The sequence below is a fragment of the Sorex fumeus genome, unplaced genomic scaffold (genome assembly GCF_029834395.1).
Source record: "Sorex fumeus unplaced genomic scaffold, SorFum_2.1 ptg000265l, whole genome shotgun sequence".
Lineage (NCBI taxonomy): Eukaryota > Metazoa > Chordata > Mammalia > Eulipotyphla > Soricidae > Sorex > Sorex fumeus.
In genome coordinates, this window is record NW_026606322.1 from 24126444 (window position 1) to 24142941 (window position 16498).

Sequence of the window (16498 nt, forward strand, 5' to 3'; positions counted from 1 at the left end):
AAGCAAGCACACTTTGCAGCTCTCATCTGAAAAATATCAGGTATGGAAAAATTAAAATAAGACACTGCAAAGAAAAAAAAAAGGATATTAGGTTTCAGGGAGCAGCGAGTAACTAAGGGTGTAACCTTGGGTGGTTGTGGACAGTGTCACAGTGTCAATGGAACCTGACTGCCTGCTTGCATGGGGGCTGCAGCTGGATGTCACCTACAAGAGAAGACAATGCAATGGTGACTCGAGTCTTCAACATCAACCCAATAAGATCACTGTGAACACAAGCTGCTACAGGTGCTGACATTGTTGCTGCTCCATGAGTCCTAAACTTGGACATGAGTGAGGCCAGAGAGACAGCACAGCAGAGAAGGTGCTTGCCTGGCATGTACCCAGCTTGGTACTTGGTGCTCAGTTCCAGCACCAAATATGGTCTCTAAAACCCAGCCAGGAGTGATCCCAGAATACAGAGCCAAAAGCGAGTCCTGAGTATGCAGGATGAGGCCCCAGACAACAACAATAGTTTCGATTCCTGCAAGGAATCTGGTTCAACATCACTCTCGTTGGAGACCCCAACTCCAGAGCCTCCAAGAGCCAACTGAAGACACTTGAGACCACCTTTGGGAATTCTACAAAGATAACACTGAGTGCTAAGTGGGGATCACTAAGGCGTCCTTCCCTTGTGGATTTGAAGTGTGAGTCCAGTCCATAGGAACAGTGACAAGTTTGGGTCTGTCGAGGAATATCCAGCTGGCTGAGAACAGCTTCCTGGCATTGCTGTGGTGATTCCTTAATAGGCTCCTGATCTTTGTGCGTGTCCCCTACCATACGGGTAGGAAGAAAAGCCACACCAGCTCCATCTTCTCTCATACAGCTTCTGAGACCAAGAGTCCCAGCAGGATGCAGAGGCCCATCTTAGCAAACTGCTTTCCAATTCTGCTTTTTCCAGTGTGAAATTCATCTGCAACAGCCATCATGCAACAAGACTAATCACTGAAACAACAACGTTAATTTTTCTCTCTGTGTTAAATATTTTGTGAACTGGTTAAATCTTAACATTCACCGAGGTAAAACTGTATTATTCCCCTTTGCAGTTATACCTTTTCTCAGCGGACACTGGGCCCTCTCATTTGTAAGCTCCTGGTGCCTGGTCTCTCCACTCTTGATTCAGATATAAGCCTTAGAAAGAGAAAGTTCTCTGTCCTCACACTTTCGGCTAATTGTTAGTGAAAATGCTTTCAAAAAGAGTAGAGAAAGAAAATCTTAGTACAGATGAGCTCAGGGTGAAAATCTGAAATGTTAAAATTAGGCTCAGAAGCCAGGGTTGGCCCAGACTGTCCCATGGGTTGAACATCTGGGCCCTGGACCTGGTACCTCGCTGCCCTGTCCCTCCCCAGCCCACTTCTCCCAAGCTGGAACTTTCTCCTGTAAAGAAAGAAGCTGGTGTGTGAATGGAGTCTTCTGTTGGAGACCCGCCGACCCTGTGCACCACTTGTCCCACCATAGTCTGTCCAGTTGCCTGAGTGCTGGATCCTTCCCAAGTCCAGCCTGCTATGATGCTAATAAACTTCTTTGTTACCAAAAAAAAAAAAATAAAATAAAACCCAAAGAAACAACAAAACAATACTTACAGCACTCTTCCACATTCTTGGTATAACTGAGGCTCTTTTTTTTTTCTTTTTGGGTCATATCCAGTGATGTTCAAGGGTTACTCCTGGCTCTGCACTCAGGAATTACTCCTCTAGTGCTTAGGGGACCATATGGGATGCTGGGAATCGAACCCCGGTCAGCTGCATGCAAGGCAAATGCCCTACCTGCTATGCTATCACTCCAGTCCCATAACTGAGGCTCTTGACCCCTGTTCCCATTACTTCCCTTTCAATAACTTTGTAAATTATGTATCTTTAATTGAAAAAATTATATATGTACATATATAAATATATAAAAATATATAAATATATATGTACATATATAAATATATATAAATATATACATATATAAATATATATAAATATATATATCACGATCACGACCACCCTGTTGTTCGTCGATTGCCTCGAGCAGGTGCCAGTAACGTCTTCTTCGTCCTAGCCCTGAGATTTTTTTTTTTTAAAGTGCCATATTCAAGGCTTTTTCAGGGTTAGGAGAATGAGACCCATCATTGTTACTGGTATTTGGCATATTGGGTATACCACGGGGAGTTTGCCAGACTCTGCCGTGTAAATATATATATAAATATATATATATGGGCTAGAGCGATAGCACAGCAGGTAGGGCGTTTGCCTTGCACGCGGCCAACATGGCCGACCTGAGTTCGATTCCTCCGGCCCTCTCAGAGAGCCTGGCAAGCTACCGAGAGTATCTCACCCGCGTGGCAAAGCCTGGCAAGCTACCTGTGCCATATTCGATATGCCAAACACAGTAACAAGTCTCACAATGTTACTGGGCCCTCTCGAGCAAATTGATGAACAATGGGAGGACCGTGACCATGATATATATATATATATATATATATATATATATATATAGTAGTTTAGGGATTAGGAGCACCTGCTTTGCAAATACAAAGACAAAAGTTAGACCCCCCAACATTACATGGGTCTCTAAGCACCCCCAGAATTCTGAGCCCTTCAGGTGTGCCCTTGGTGGCCCCCAGTACTGTGCAGGGTCCCAGCATTGAACCTTCCCACCTGGAGGGGAGAAGTATTTCTGGGAGCAGCCACGGCATCCTCTGAGCACTGCTAGGGTGACCTCATTTAATTATGAAAACATCTAGTATCTTTCTCTTTATATATTGTTCAGGAGCCTCAAGCAATTTTAATTTTTGCTTATACTTTTGATTATTATGTTTATGGAATTATATTGTACTTAAAATGTTTATTAAATACAATACAACTCAGAAAATCACTTAAAGCAAATTAATGACTAGCACAAGCATGGCATCTTAAGGAGCAACCCTTATTAAAACAAGGTCAAAACCAAACGTATAACCTATATATTGTAAAGCAAGCACTTGTAATTTATGCTATGGAAAAAGATTGAGCCTATCCTAGCATTACCATTGATGATCAGTCTTATAATGTTTCTCAGAATAAAATCTTTTCTGATCATATTCTGTAGTGTTCTTTAAACATGATCGTTTGTCCTATTTTCTGTAAATTTGTGATGTTTTAAAAAATAGTTTGGAAAAGATTTTGTATTAGAAATTTCAAATATACATGTACATACACACATATCCTAAATGTCTTGTGTAAAGCCTGATAGAGTAGGCACTCAAAAAATGCTTATTAATTGAACAAATGAAGTCATAATTATTTCTTATTCTGGAAAGACTGTGCAACTGTCTTGAGGTTAGAATGCATTCAATTTCCAGGAAGAAAAGGCAAATATGACTTATAGAAATGATTTTTGACAGAGTTCTTTGTTTCCTACTGTAAATTTTAACTTTGTTGGGGACTGAATTCAGACACATGTTTTTTTGCTTTCTACTTAGGTACAGTTCTCAGGGTTCCATATCCAGATGTGATCTCCTATGAAGATACCTCAGACGACAACCTGGAGAAACCAGAGGAGAGTGTGAGTTGCATTTTGTTTTCAGTATTTTTTTTTTAACATGAAGAACAGGGGTTGAGAGAGATTTTTATTCCATTGCCGAACTACAATACACATCATATAGTTGCCTCTAAGGAAATGCAGATTTTAAAAGGGATTCTTTGGAGAGCCTAGAAAAACTTTTCTTTCAGCCAGAGAAGGCCTCTAATAGTCAATGAAATGACACAAAAACCAGATTGAGAGATTTAATGAGAGTTAGGTTGCTTGGACCTCTGGTTCAAAATGAAGCTTAAGATAGAGTTTTACAGGTCAATGTTTTTAATAATACGCTTTCCCATCTACCATTTTGGAAATTATGTACTCATTTATTTTTACTAGTTATCCAATAAAATATAAAAAATATTTAGCCAAATTTAAGTTTTAAAAAATCTTTATCTTTCTCCTTCCAATGATTGCACTACTGGTTTATATCAATATTTTTGTTTTTTTTAGTGTTATTTTGTTCTTTTTTTCTGTAGTTCTTATTTAATAAAAAATTTACTAATTTATTTTTGGGGAGTACCCTGGCAGTAGTCCAGACCACCTGGGTCATGTGCATTGTTGCTCAGGGGACCACGTGGTCTTGCAAAAGCAAGGGATGCACTCTAGTCCTTTGAGCTAAAGTTCACAAACTAAGAGTTAATATATCTGTTTCATACAGTTTGTGTAAAATAGTATTTTTAGACATTTACTATTTTATTTTGTTATTTCTTTGTGTTTTAGAAATTGATCAATTAATTTAGAAATTATTTTTTCTCCTGGAATAATTTTCCTTTTGAAATATATGCTTCTGATACTATTGTAATAAGGTTTTCTCAAACAATCTTGGTTTTTGATCACCTAGAGGTTTTTTTTAATCATTCTTATTCTAGGATGATGTACACTAGAGTGATATATCTTAAATCAGATTGAATTATGACTGAGGTTTTTTTTTAAGGTTTTGTTTCACTATTATTGTTGCTAATGAGTACTATTAGTTCAATTTTTATTTCCTTGATTATCTGGATATTTTGATATTTGGTCTACTTTTCATATAACTGTACATTTATTTGTGTTTAGATATAAATATATTTAAGTAGGGCTGGAGCGATAGCACAGTGGTAGGGCGTTTGCCTTGCACGCAGCCAGCCCAGCTGAGCCAGGTTTGATTCCTCCACCCCTCTCAGAAAGCCCGGCAAGCTACCAAGAGTATCTCGCCCACACAACAAAGCCTGGCAAGCTACCCGTGACGTATTCAATATGCCAAACACAGTAAAAACAAGTCTCAAAATGGAGACGTTACTGGGCCCGCTCGAGCAAATCGATGAATAATGGGATGACAATGCTTTGTTAATATTTAAGTGTAAAATGTAGTAGATGAAATTTTCTTTTATTTGTTAAATAAGTTACAGATATGAGTATGAATTTGGATGTATCAATTTTATTCTTTTTTTTATTTTTAATTAATTAATTTATTTATTGAATCACCATGGGAAAGGTTACAAAACTTTCAGGTTTAGGTCTCAGTCATGCAAATATCAAGCACATTTCCCTTTACCAAAACTTATTTTTTACCATGAAGAACCCCAATAAAACCCCACCCTCCACCCCTCCCAGTCCCTGTGGGGCAGATGAATTCTAGTTAACACTCTATCTGCTTTGATTAGATTCATTGTTTCAATAAAAGATTCACCACTATTATTTAGAGTTTACCCGCCCCCCCCCGAATCAGACATGCTGACAAAGCATTGTGAAGTGATTTGCTTTCTACAGCTGGGTTCAAGAATTATATGTTGGTTTTGGATTTCTGCTATTTTACTTATTGACCCTGGAAGTATTTCTACTGAAAGTCAGATAGTTAAGAAATTGGTTTCTGTGCTCTGGAGTCGTGGCCGTGCTGGAGAGCCGCTCGCGGGGGGCAACTGGTGACCTCGGTAGGGTGTGAAGGACGGACCGGAACGCCCCCCTTCCCATGAGGTTTTAGTCGCCCCCACACCCCCGGCTCATACCTGGTGTCCACAAGGCTCCCATGTGGCCGCCATCTTTCTTTCCAGAGAGGAGAGGGCGAATGGGGCAACACCCTTTCCCCTCCGGCAGACTTGATGGCCTGGATTAACGCATAGTCCGTTCACTTTTCTGCTCCAAGCTGCCGGGTTCTGCATTAAGTCCTTGTGCTTCTGGTGCCGTGGCCGTGCTGGAGAGCCGCTCGCGGGGGGCAACTGGTGACCTCGGTAGGGCGTGAAGGACGGACCGGAGCGCCCCCCTTCCCATGAGGTTTTAGTCGCCCCCATTCCCCCGGCTCATACCTGCTGTCCACAAGGCTCCCATGCAGCCGCCATCTTTCTTTCCAGAGAGGAGAAGGCGACTGGGGCAACACCCTTTGCCCTCCGGACAGACCTGATGGCCTGGATTAACGCATAGTCCGTTCACTTTTCTGTTCCAAGCTGCCGGGCTCTGCATTAAGTCCTTGTGCTTCTGGGGCCGTGGCCGTGCTGGAGAGCCGCTCGCGGGGGGCAACTGGTGACCTCGGTAGGGCGTGAAGGACGGACCGGAACGCCCCCCTTCCCATGAGGTTTTAGTCGCCCCCACACCCCCGGCTCATACCTGCTGTCCACAAGGCTCCCATGTGGCCGCCATCTTTCTTTCCAGAGGGAGGAGGGCGGAAGGGAGCAACACCCTTTCCCCTCCGGGCAGACATGATGGCCTGGATTAACGCATAGTCCTTTCACTTTTCTGCTCCAAGCTTCCGGGTTCTGCATTAAGTCCTTGTGCTTCTGGTGCCGTGGCCGTGCTGGAGAGCCGCTAGTGGGGGGCAACTGGTGACCTTGGTAGGGTGTGAAGGACGGACCGGAACGCCCCCCTTCCCATGAGGTTTTAGTCGCCCCCACTCCCTCGGCTCATACCTGCTGTCCACAAGGCTCCCATGCAGCCGCCATCCTTCTTTCCAGAGAAGAGAGGGCGAATGGGGCAACACCCTTTCTCCTCCGGCAGACTTGATGGCCTGGATTAACGCATGGTCCATTCACTTTTCTGCTCCAAGCTTCCGGGTTCTGCATTAAGTCCTTGTGCTTCTGGTGCCGTGGCCGTGCTGGAGAGCCGCTAGTGGGGGGCAACTGGTGACCTTGGTAGGGTGTGAAGGACGGACCGGAACGCCCCCCTTCCCATGAGGTTTTAGTCGCCCCCACTCCCTCGGCTCATACCTGCTGTCCACAAGGCTCCCATGCAGCCGCCATCCTTCTTTCCAGAGAAGAGAGGGCGAATGGGGCAACACCCTTTCTCCTCCAGCAGACTTGATGGCCTGGATTAACGCATGGTCCATTCACTTTTCTGCTCCAAGCTTCCGGGTTCTGCATTAAGTCCTTGTGCTTCTGGTGCTGTGGCCATGCTGGAGAGCCGCTAGTGGGGGGCAACTGGTGACCTCGGTAGGGTGTGAAGGACGGACCGGAACACCCCCCTTCCCATGAGGTTTTAGTTGCCCCCACTCCCCCGGCTCATACCTGCTGTCCACAAGGCTCCCATGTGGCCGCCATCTTTCTTTCCAGAGGGAGGAGGGTGGAAGGGACCAACACCCTTTCCCCTCCGGGCAGACATGATGGCCTGGATTAACGCATAGTCCTTTCACTTTTCTGCTCCAAGCTGCTGGGTTCTGCATTAAGTCCTTGTGCTTCTGGGGCCGTGGCCGTGCTGGAGACCCTCTCGCGGGGGGCAACTGGTGACCTTGTTAGGGCGTGAAGGATGGACCAGAACGCCCCCTTTCCCATGAGGTTTTAGTCGCCCCCACACCCCCGGCTCATACCTGCTGTCCACAAGGCTCCCATGTGGCCGCCATCTTTCTTTCCAGAGAGGAGAGGGCAAATGGGGCAACACCCTTTCCCCTCCGGACAGTCATGATGGCCTGGATTAACACATAGCCCGTTCACTTTTCTGCTCCAAGCTGCTGGGTTATGCATTAAGTCCTTGTGTTTCTGGGGCTGTGGCCATGCTCCAAACTTAACTATGATTTTCAGAGAGAAACGTTGGGTCATTTACTTCCCATGGATCAGTTTGTATATAGAGAGATGTCGCGCGGCCCGCGGTTTTGAGGAAAAGTCCAAGTTCCCGCATACTCGAGCTGTGGTTGTAGAGGCTTCTGGTCACCGGGGTTCCATCTGGGGGAGGCGGGATGCGGTACCTACCCCATCTGGGGCTTCCCGATGATCTTGGCTCTTTTTGGAACCTGTTTTTTTTTTTTTTTCCCTTCGGGATCTGTGGATCCCGCCCTCCATGTTGTTTTTCTCTTCAACTGAATGCTGTAAATATGGCGCTGAGGGGCGGGCTGTGGGCGTGACTTCCGAAATCTGAGGTTACCTGGGAGTTGCAGTCCCGGCAGATTTGAGGAAAAGTCCAAGTTCCCGCATACTCGAGCTGTGGTTGTAGAGGCTTCTGGTCACCGGGGTTCCATCTGGGGGAGGCGGGATGCGGTACCTACCCCATCTGGGGCTTCCCGATGATCTCGGCTCTTTTTGGAACCTGTTTTTTTTTTTTCCCTTCGGGATCTGTGGATCCCGCCCTCCATGTTGTTTTTCTCTTCAGCTGAATGCTGTAAATATGGCGCTGGGGGGGCGGGCTGTGGGCGTGACTTCCGAAATCTGAGATTACCTGGGAGTTGCAGTCCCAGCAGATTTGAGGAAAAGTCCAAGTTCCCGCATACTCGAGCTGTGGTTGTAGAGGCTTCTGGTCACCGGGGTTCCATCTGGGGGAGGCGGGATGCGGTACCTACCCCATCTGGGGCTTCCCGATGATCTCGGCTCTTTTTGGAACCTGTTTTTTTTTTTTTTCCCTTCGGGATCTGTGGATCCCGCCCTCCATGTTGTTTTTCTCTTCAGCTGAATGCTCTCAATTTTATTCTTTTAATAGAACATTTTGTGGCTGGAATTGCTTTGACTTTGGCCACTGAAGACCTGGATTTTTTTCTTTCTATACATGTATATTTTCTTTTTGGGTCACAAAAAGCGAAAATGCTCAGGGGTTATTCCTGACTGTGCACTCAGGAATCATGCTTGGTGGTACTTAGGGGACCATAGAGGATACTGGGGATTGAACCCTGGTCAGCTGCGTGCAAGGCAAACACCCTCCCCATTGTACTATCGCTCTGGACCTCTATTTTTTGTAATTGAAGTAACATTGTATTAAAACATTCTATAAGTTTCAGGTCTTCACCATTGAAAGTAAAATTACTGTATCTGACATTAAGTTCGCCAAAGTTCAGTGTTACCCTTCCACATATGTTTGTCCTTTTTGTCCTGATTATCCTGCCTCCTTTCTATCTTACCATTGGTTGATCTTTTAAATTTTATTTAGTCCATCTTTTTTTTTTTCACTCTGTACCACAAATAGTGAAATTATATGGTGTTAATTTCATCCCTTCTTGTTCGGTTCACCAAACAGGAGAAACTCTTGAGGCCCATTTATCTTGTTGCAAATAACAGGATTTTTCTCTTCCCCACTCCTTCCCTGCCTCCTCCCCTGCCTCCCTCCCCCCTTCCCTCCCTTTCTCTCTTTCTCTTTCCTTTCTCCCTCCCTCCCTCCCTCCCTTCCTTTCTTTCTTTCTTTCTTTCTTTCTTTCTTTCTTTCTTTCTTTCTTTCTTTCCTTTATTGTATACAGTTTATAGTATTCCATTGTGAAAATACACCATATCTTTTATAGCTATTGACTAATCTATGTGTATTGTTTCCAGTTCTTGATTATTGTAAATATTATTGCAGTAAGCAAGAGGATGCATATGTCTCTTCAAAGTAGTATTTTTTCAGATAAATACAAAAGTAGGTTTTTATTTATCTATTCATTTATCCATCTAAAATTTCTATTTTGTCTTTTCAGTTGTTGGATCATCCCAGCAATGCTCAGGGTTTATTTCTGGCAGGCCTTAAGTGAGACTATATGTGGCATTGTGATTGGCCACAGTGCACCAAGTTTCCTACTCATTCTACTACATTACTGTATACTGTGCTACATATACTGTACTATATATACACATATACATACTTATACATGTAATACTATATACTACATACACATATACTGTACTACAGGTTCTGGCCCCTGGAATGTCTCTATTTGAGTTGTTAAGGAATCTCCATGCTGCTTTCCATAATGGTTGGACCAGTTCACACTTCTGCAACAGTGTATAAGGATTCTATCTTCTTCTTGTCTTCTCTAACACTTATTGTTTCTTGTCTTAATATTTATATTATTATAGTTTAGGTAATAGAGTTATGTTGGTTATGGTAGTATTTAAGTCTGTGGTATTGAAGTTACTACCACTACTGAAGTGTCCATGACTGTCTCCTCCTGTTCCTGTGTCACCCCAGTTTCACTTTCCTTATCTCCTATTTGCTGAATGACAGTTGTAACATCTCACAGTTGTTTTTATTTGCATTTCCCTAATTAGAAGAGATAATGATCATCTTTTTATGTTCCTATTGACTGTGTATCTTCTCTGGAGAATTGTTTGTTCACATCCACTTCTATTTTTAATAATTGTTTGTTGAATATTATTGGCTTTATGAGTTCTTTGTTTAAAAATAATATACTTTTGACTAATATGACCTATTCCTGCTTACCAGAGAGAAGTGGGGGTTTGAGGAGGGTGGATAAATCAGGAAAAAGGGGAAATCTTACACTGAAACATGAAATTGGACATTTTGTGGTGATCTGAATGTGGCATATCCCAGAACTGGTTTATGATGCATACCTGAAATGTGTACGATATACTATTAGCTCAATAAACAAGTGCAAAGGGTGGTCTTAAGCCAAAAAGTTTGGGAATTTAGCCTTCCGGGCTGTTTTTTTAGAATACTCATTTGCACATGGTCAACTTGGGTGTTTATATGTGGAGAATTTTGTATATTCCTCTGATCCATTCATTGTATGTTTAAAGGAATGTAAAAATGCATAGTAATTTTAATATTAGCTTGTTTTAAAATTCACCTAACTAGTTCTAAACTATAATATATAATGCCTATAAAAGGTCACCAGAAATTACCCGTGGTACTCAGTTTAGCCTTTGTAGGCAATCAGTGTTTGCTGATTGAATGGTTAAGCACTGACATTTATTGTTCTCTCTAAAAATCCAGATTAGCAATGAAATTGATGATCTGATAGAAGAATCCACACAACCAGCAGCTGAGCAGATTGCACAATTCAGTATCCATCTTTTGCGGGAACAATACAGGGAAGAACTACAGGATCCCTCTAGCTCTTATCACCAGCACCTTGTGGAAGAATTTATTTCAGAGGTGGGTCATTTTTCTGTTTAATCAATTTTGTGTTTAATCAATTTTCTTAATAAATAGATCACTGTTCTGGAGTTGTAAATTTCCCATAGTTTCAACACTGATTTATGTTAGGTTTTGAATTCAGGATTTCTGTATACTTGATTAAGTAGGTGTTAACATCTATTTCTTCAGAAGCCTTTGAGACAAGTTCACAGAAAGATGAGTTAGTTTACTGAAGCAAGCTCATATGCTTGTGATATCTGCTAACTAATAAATAATATCTGCTAATTAATAAATACTATTTCCAACTTTTGTGGCTCAGTGAAGGAAGAATGTATTCTATGGCATAGTTTTATCATGACCTTAAAAATGTGTCTTTGGGGATCTATATCCAGTGTATTGTTTTTCTAGAGGAAGAATTAAATTTAATGTCTATTGTTTATTTAATTGAAAAATTTTAGTAGTTAACACATAGGTAGCATGTGGTACACAATTTAAAAGTACAGTACAGGGCTGGAGAGATACGGGGTGGAAGTCAGTAAGGTGCTTGCTTTGTACACAGTTGACCTGAATATAATACTCAGCATCACATATGGTCCCTCAAGCACCATCAGGAATTTCACAGAACTAGGAGTGAGACCTGAGAAGCTATGGGTGTGGCCTCAAACCAAAAATAAAACAAGTACAATTGAGCATAATGTGAAAAATAATATTTTCTCTTATTTATTTCTGTTCCTTTTTATAAAGAAGTATGCATTCAATGCACAAAAGGGGGTGGGGAGAGAGAGAGAGACTGAGAGAGAGAGGGAGAAAATAAAAGTGTTTGCCATAGAAGCAGGCTGGGGGGGGGTGATGGGAGGAAAACTTGGGACACTGGTTCTGGAAATGTGCACTGGTGGAGGGATGGGTGTTGGAACACTGTATGACTGAAACCTAATCATGAGCAGCTTTGTAAGGGTCTATCTCACAGTGATCCAATAAAGAAAAAGTAAAAAGAAAATAAAGAAGTGTGCATTAGACCATTTTTACAGTTCTATTTTCTGGAAGAGTTTTATGTAATACTTGAACTCAAGATTCCTTTAGTCAATAAGGACCCACATTTGGCTCCCTTCTTGTTGTCTTTGCTTTTAAATTTTCATTGACTATCCAATTCCTCTCTTTGATGACAAGGCACATCATTCCTTCCTGTTTACTTCATTTTTGTTTCTTCTTGCCGGGGTTCTCCTTGGTCAAGTCTTTCAATTTCATTGCTTTGGACCAGTTTTCCTTCCCTGGACATTGTGTCTTGATGAGGAAAAGAAAATGTGCACCTCTCAGCCAAATAGCATCACTGTAGCCATCAGACATGTGGTGTGTAGGCCAGACCATTAATTTTCCTAGCCATGTGGCCAAGTTGTGAGGCTATGTGGTATGTAGAAGAAATGTCAGCCAGGCCAGTGACCACTTGGCATCAGGTAGTGACTTGGATCAACTTTCTAGCTCTCTCTGCCCTTGGATTAAGGAAACTTTAATAAGCATGAGTGTGTGTATAAATAATTGTACCGAATGACCACATATTTAGAGACAGTCTAATAGACACACCGAAAAACATCTCCTACAAGGACTTTATGAAGTAGGTAGCTATTAGGTTGTGGTTGTTTGAGAGTACTAAAAGGTTTGACCTACCGTGGGACAGTTCCTTATCTGATCTGTATCTAAATCAGTGATTTCTTCCCCAGAAGAAAATGTCTACTCACTAGTTTGTGTGGAACAGCCTAGTCAGCGACTCTATCTTTGAAAGGTCCTGTGACCATGTTTGCTGGAAAGTGAAGGGGACTTCTACCTCTTTCCTATTAGGCTATTTTCACTTTGTCCTTCAATAGTATTATAGTATTTATTAGGGGTGGAGGAGAGGGGGAAGAGAGAGAGAAAGAGAGAGAGAGAGAGAGAGAGAGAGAGAGAGAGAAGAGACAGAGAGAACAAACAACAAACATCTTGGAACTGACTGGGGCTCAGGAGCTCTTACTCTTTTTAAGTAAGGAGAGTAAAATAAGTTTGTGATAACCTCAAGTGTGGCATTGGTGAGGAGGAAGTCAGCATTATAGGTTTGGGAGTGTAGTCCTGTATCAGTAGCCTGTCAACATGGTGTCCAGGCTTAAAGCTCTTTGTCTATCTGCTCACAGTAGCCATACAGGCTAAGCATCTGCATTTCACAAATGAAATATAGGAATCTAAGTAACTTGTTGATGGTCATTGAAATTTTTAGGAGTAGAAAGGAAAATCAGATTTCCTCCTTCAAGTACCCTCAAGAATCTCCTTCATCTTCATTCCTGATGGTGAGAAGTTATGGTGAGCCTAATGAAATTATCATTTTGAGGCAGAGGAAAGGGGAAGAGACATGCAATCCAGTGGGGGAGAATATGGGCTTTGGTGTTATAGAAATTTCGGGATGAGTAAGTTCTGATGCAATCACTTGTCAGTTGTATTATTGTAGGCAACTTATTTGATATCTTAGAGGCTCAGGTTGCTAATCTATAAGATTGAGAAAATGTCTCTTGGAATCTGTGCAAGAATTAGAAGTGATATTATAAGATATAAGACATGTAATTTATTTTCTTTAAAATATTTTTAATTAAAGATTTACAGAGTTAATTTACTGATAGTTGCACTTTAGGCATGCAAAAATTCAACAGCAATCCCTCCACCAATATCAACTCCTCCCCACCAGTATTCCCAGATTCCTTCCCCATCCCAACCCCCACTCAACTACCACCTGTCCACTTGACAGGCACATTACAAAGTGTCAGTGGTTGCTATTTAGATTTCATGTTTTCCATTCTGTTGAATGTGTGTTTTGGGTATACAGCTATACCCCTCATTCATATCACTAGTATAACTAAAGCGATCGTTAATTCTGTTCTCTTCTCCTCACCCCCCCAACTTGATTTATTTTCTTTTCTGTCTGTCTCCTCTCTAAACACTGGGATCAAAGGGTCAAGGATAATCTAAACATCCCTCTTTTTCTACAATACATTTCCTCTTCCACTATTCTGTATTCCACAGATAAGTAAGATCATCCTGTGTTTGTCTTTTTCTTCTGGTTTACTTCACTCTACATGATATCTTCCAGTTCTAACCATGTTGCAGCAAATTGCTTGATTTCATCATTCCTTGCAGCTGCATAGTATTCCATTGTGTATATATACCACCTGTTCATAATCTATTCATCTGTTGTTGGACACCTAGGTTGATTCCATATCTTAGCTATTGTACTGAGTGTAGCAATGAATAATGGTGTGATATGTCTTTTTGAGATCAAGAGTGTTTTGATCTCCTAGGATAGATGCCTTGAAATGGAATTGCTGGGTCAAATGGCAGTTCAATTCTAAGTTTACTAAGGACTCTTCATACTGTTTTGCACAAGAGTTGTACCAGACAATATTTCTACCAGCAGTGGATAAGAGTTCAATTTTCACCACCAACACAGATTGTTCCTACTATTTTAATATGTGCCATTCTCACTGGTGTGAGATGGTATCTCATTGTTGTTTTGACTTGTGTTTCTCTGATGATAAGTGATGCTGAGCATTTTTTTCATGTGCCTACTGGCCATAGCCTGTCTTCCTCTGAGAAGTTGCTATTCATTTCTTTCCCCCCCATTTGTTGATAGGGATTTTGATTTGTTTTGGTTGATCCTTGTGAGTACTTTATATATCCTGAATATCAAACCTTTATCTGATGTGTTGAATGCAAATATTTTCCCCATTCAATTAATTGTCTTTTAGTTTTAGCCCTTATATATGGGAGTTTAGTCCATTGACATTCAGAGAGATAATTGACATAAAGGTCTGTGTTTCCATTGTTTTGGGGAGAGTCTCTCCCTCCCTCTAAGTTTCCAAGAAAAAGTGTGTGGGAACGCGTGGGGACTTGAGCGTTCAGTGGCTGAGAGACACCTCCTCAGGCCAATCCACAGTGGCAGATGGATGAAGGACAGGGGGAATGGAGGAACAGGAACTGGGCCCCAGGCCTGTCGGCAGTCAGTTTATTTCTCTTTCCTCCCTGGCATCATCTGACCTCTCCTTTACTGCACAATTGTAGTCATAGTTTTGGTTGTTGTCCCAGTCATCATAGTTCCATCATCCTAGTCTCCTCATAGACCTCAAAGCCCTTTAACTTGTTACCTTTTTTTCCTCATCTCATCCTAGTCTCATGGTCCTCTACTTCTAGTCATTCTCATCATCTAGTCCTCAAAGTCCCGTAGTCTCCAGTCCTTAGTTCTCATCCTCCTTCTAGTCATGGACTTTCTAGTTCCCTCTTACCCCTTACAGCATAGTTATATAGAAATCATGAAGGGTGGGGATACACAAAGGTGTGCTTGAACATTATCATAACAACAAACAGAGGTAAAGCTACTCCTTCAGGAAATTAACTCAAGGACAAAATCTTATCTGAGGGTTTAGCACTCCAGATTACTAGGAGATCCACTCAAGGGTGGGATTCCATCCAGGGTGTATTGCCTTCTCCTTTCCTCAGCTAGTAATCCATTTAAACAATCATAGTAAATTTATTTCTTATAATATTTCTAGCTTAGCGAGTAGGGCATTTGCCTTGCATGAGGCCAACCTGGGTTTGATTCCTCCGCCCCTCTCGGAGAGCCTGGCAAGCTACAGAGTATTCTGCCCACACGGCAAAGCCTGGCAAGTTACCTGTGACGTATTTGATATTCCAAAAACAGTAACAACAAGTCTCACAATGGAGATGTTACTGGTACCTGCTCCAGAAAATCGATGAATAACGGGAGGACAGTGCTACAGTCCAGTGCTCTATTGCATGCACGGGCTGCATGCAAGTGCAGTGTCATTTTGTATGAACACAGTAAAAGGTGTATTAACTTTAAAGGTTGGCTCTTCCTGGAGTCATCTCACTATATATTCCAGACCACAGTCCTCAGGCCAGGTTAATCTTTCCTAACCCTAGCCAGGTCCTTATTCAGTTACTTTTTATTTTGGGGGGTCACGACTGAGTTTGTCCATGACCAAGCTCTTAACTTAATACACTTATGGTGCTTAGCTTGTTTCCTTTTGATGCCAGGGTAGCTTACAGCTTGCCTGGGGTCCATCCAATCCCTTCCTCAGGACCCTACTCTTGGAGTGCTAGGAACTAAGGGCAACTGAGGCGTAAGTCAAGTGAATATGGATGCCCATGAGTAAATATTATTTTGGAATAAATTAACTCCCATGTTACAAGCATAGCATGAACTGTCTTCCTGTGTCTATATAAAAAGGACTGTCATTATCATTGTCACTGTCCTCCCGTTGTTCATCGATTTGCTCGAGTGGGCCCAGTAACATCGTGAGGCTTGTCACTGTGTTTGGCATATTGAATACATTACGGGTAGCTTGCCAGGCTTTGCTGTGTGGGCAAGATATTCTTGATAGCTTGCTGGGCTCTCTGAGAGGGGTGGAGGATTAGAACTCTGGTCGACCGGGTCAGCTGCATGCAAGGCAAAGGCCCTACTTGCTGTGCTATCGCTCCAGCCCAATAAACCATGCAAATGACATAAAGGAAAGAGAAAAGCAACATAGGATTGTTAGTGTTTGATGGAATTGGGTGTGCCTCAGGGGTATTGTTGTGGGAGTAACTTAATAAACCTAAACTCCTTATGGGAGAAGCAAGGATAACCCAAAGTTATCCTACACCTCCC

The 16498-nt window shown here is 42.2% G+C and overlaps 1 protein-coding gene across 1 annotated transcript in view; it reads left to right on the forward strand.

Moving 5' to 3' along the window:
- IMPG2 (interphotoreceptor matrix proteoglycan 2) overlaps positions 1-16498 on the forward strand; it is an 87861-nt gene that overhangs the window by 21260 nt on the left and 50103 nt on the right. The window contains exons 6-7 of the mRNA XM_056109152.1: positions 3482-3564; positions 10675-10836. Of these exons, the coding sequence (XP_055965127.1) occupies positions 3482-3564; positions 10675-10836 (245 nt within the window). The remainder of the gene's footprint in view (positions 1-3481; positions 3565-10674; positions 10837-16498) is intronic.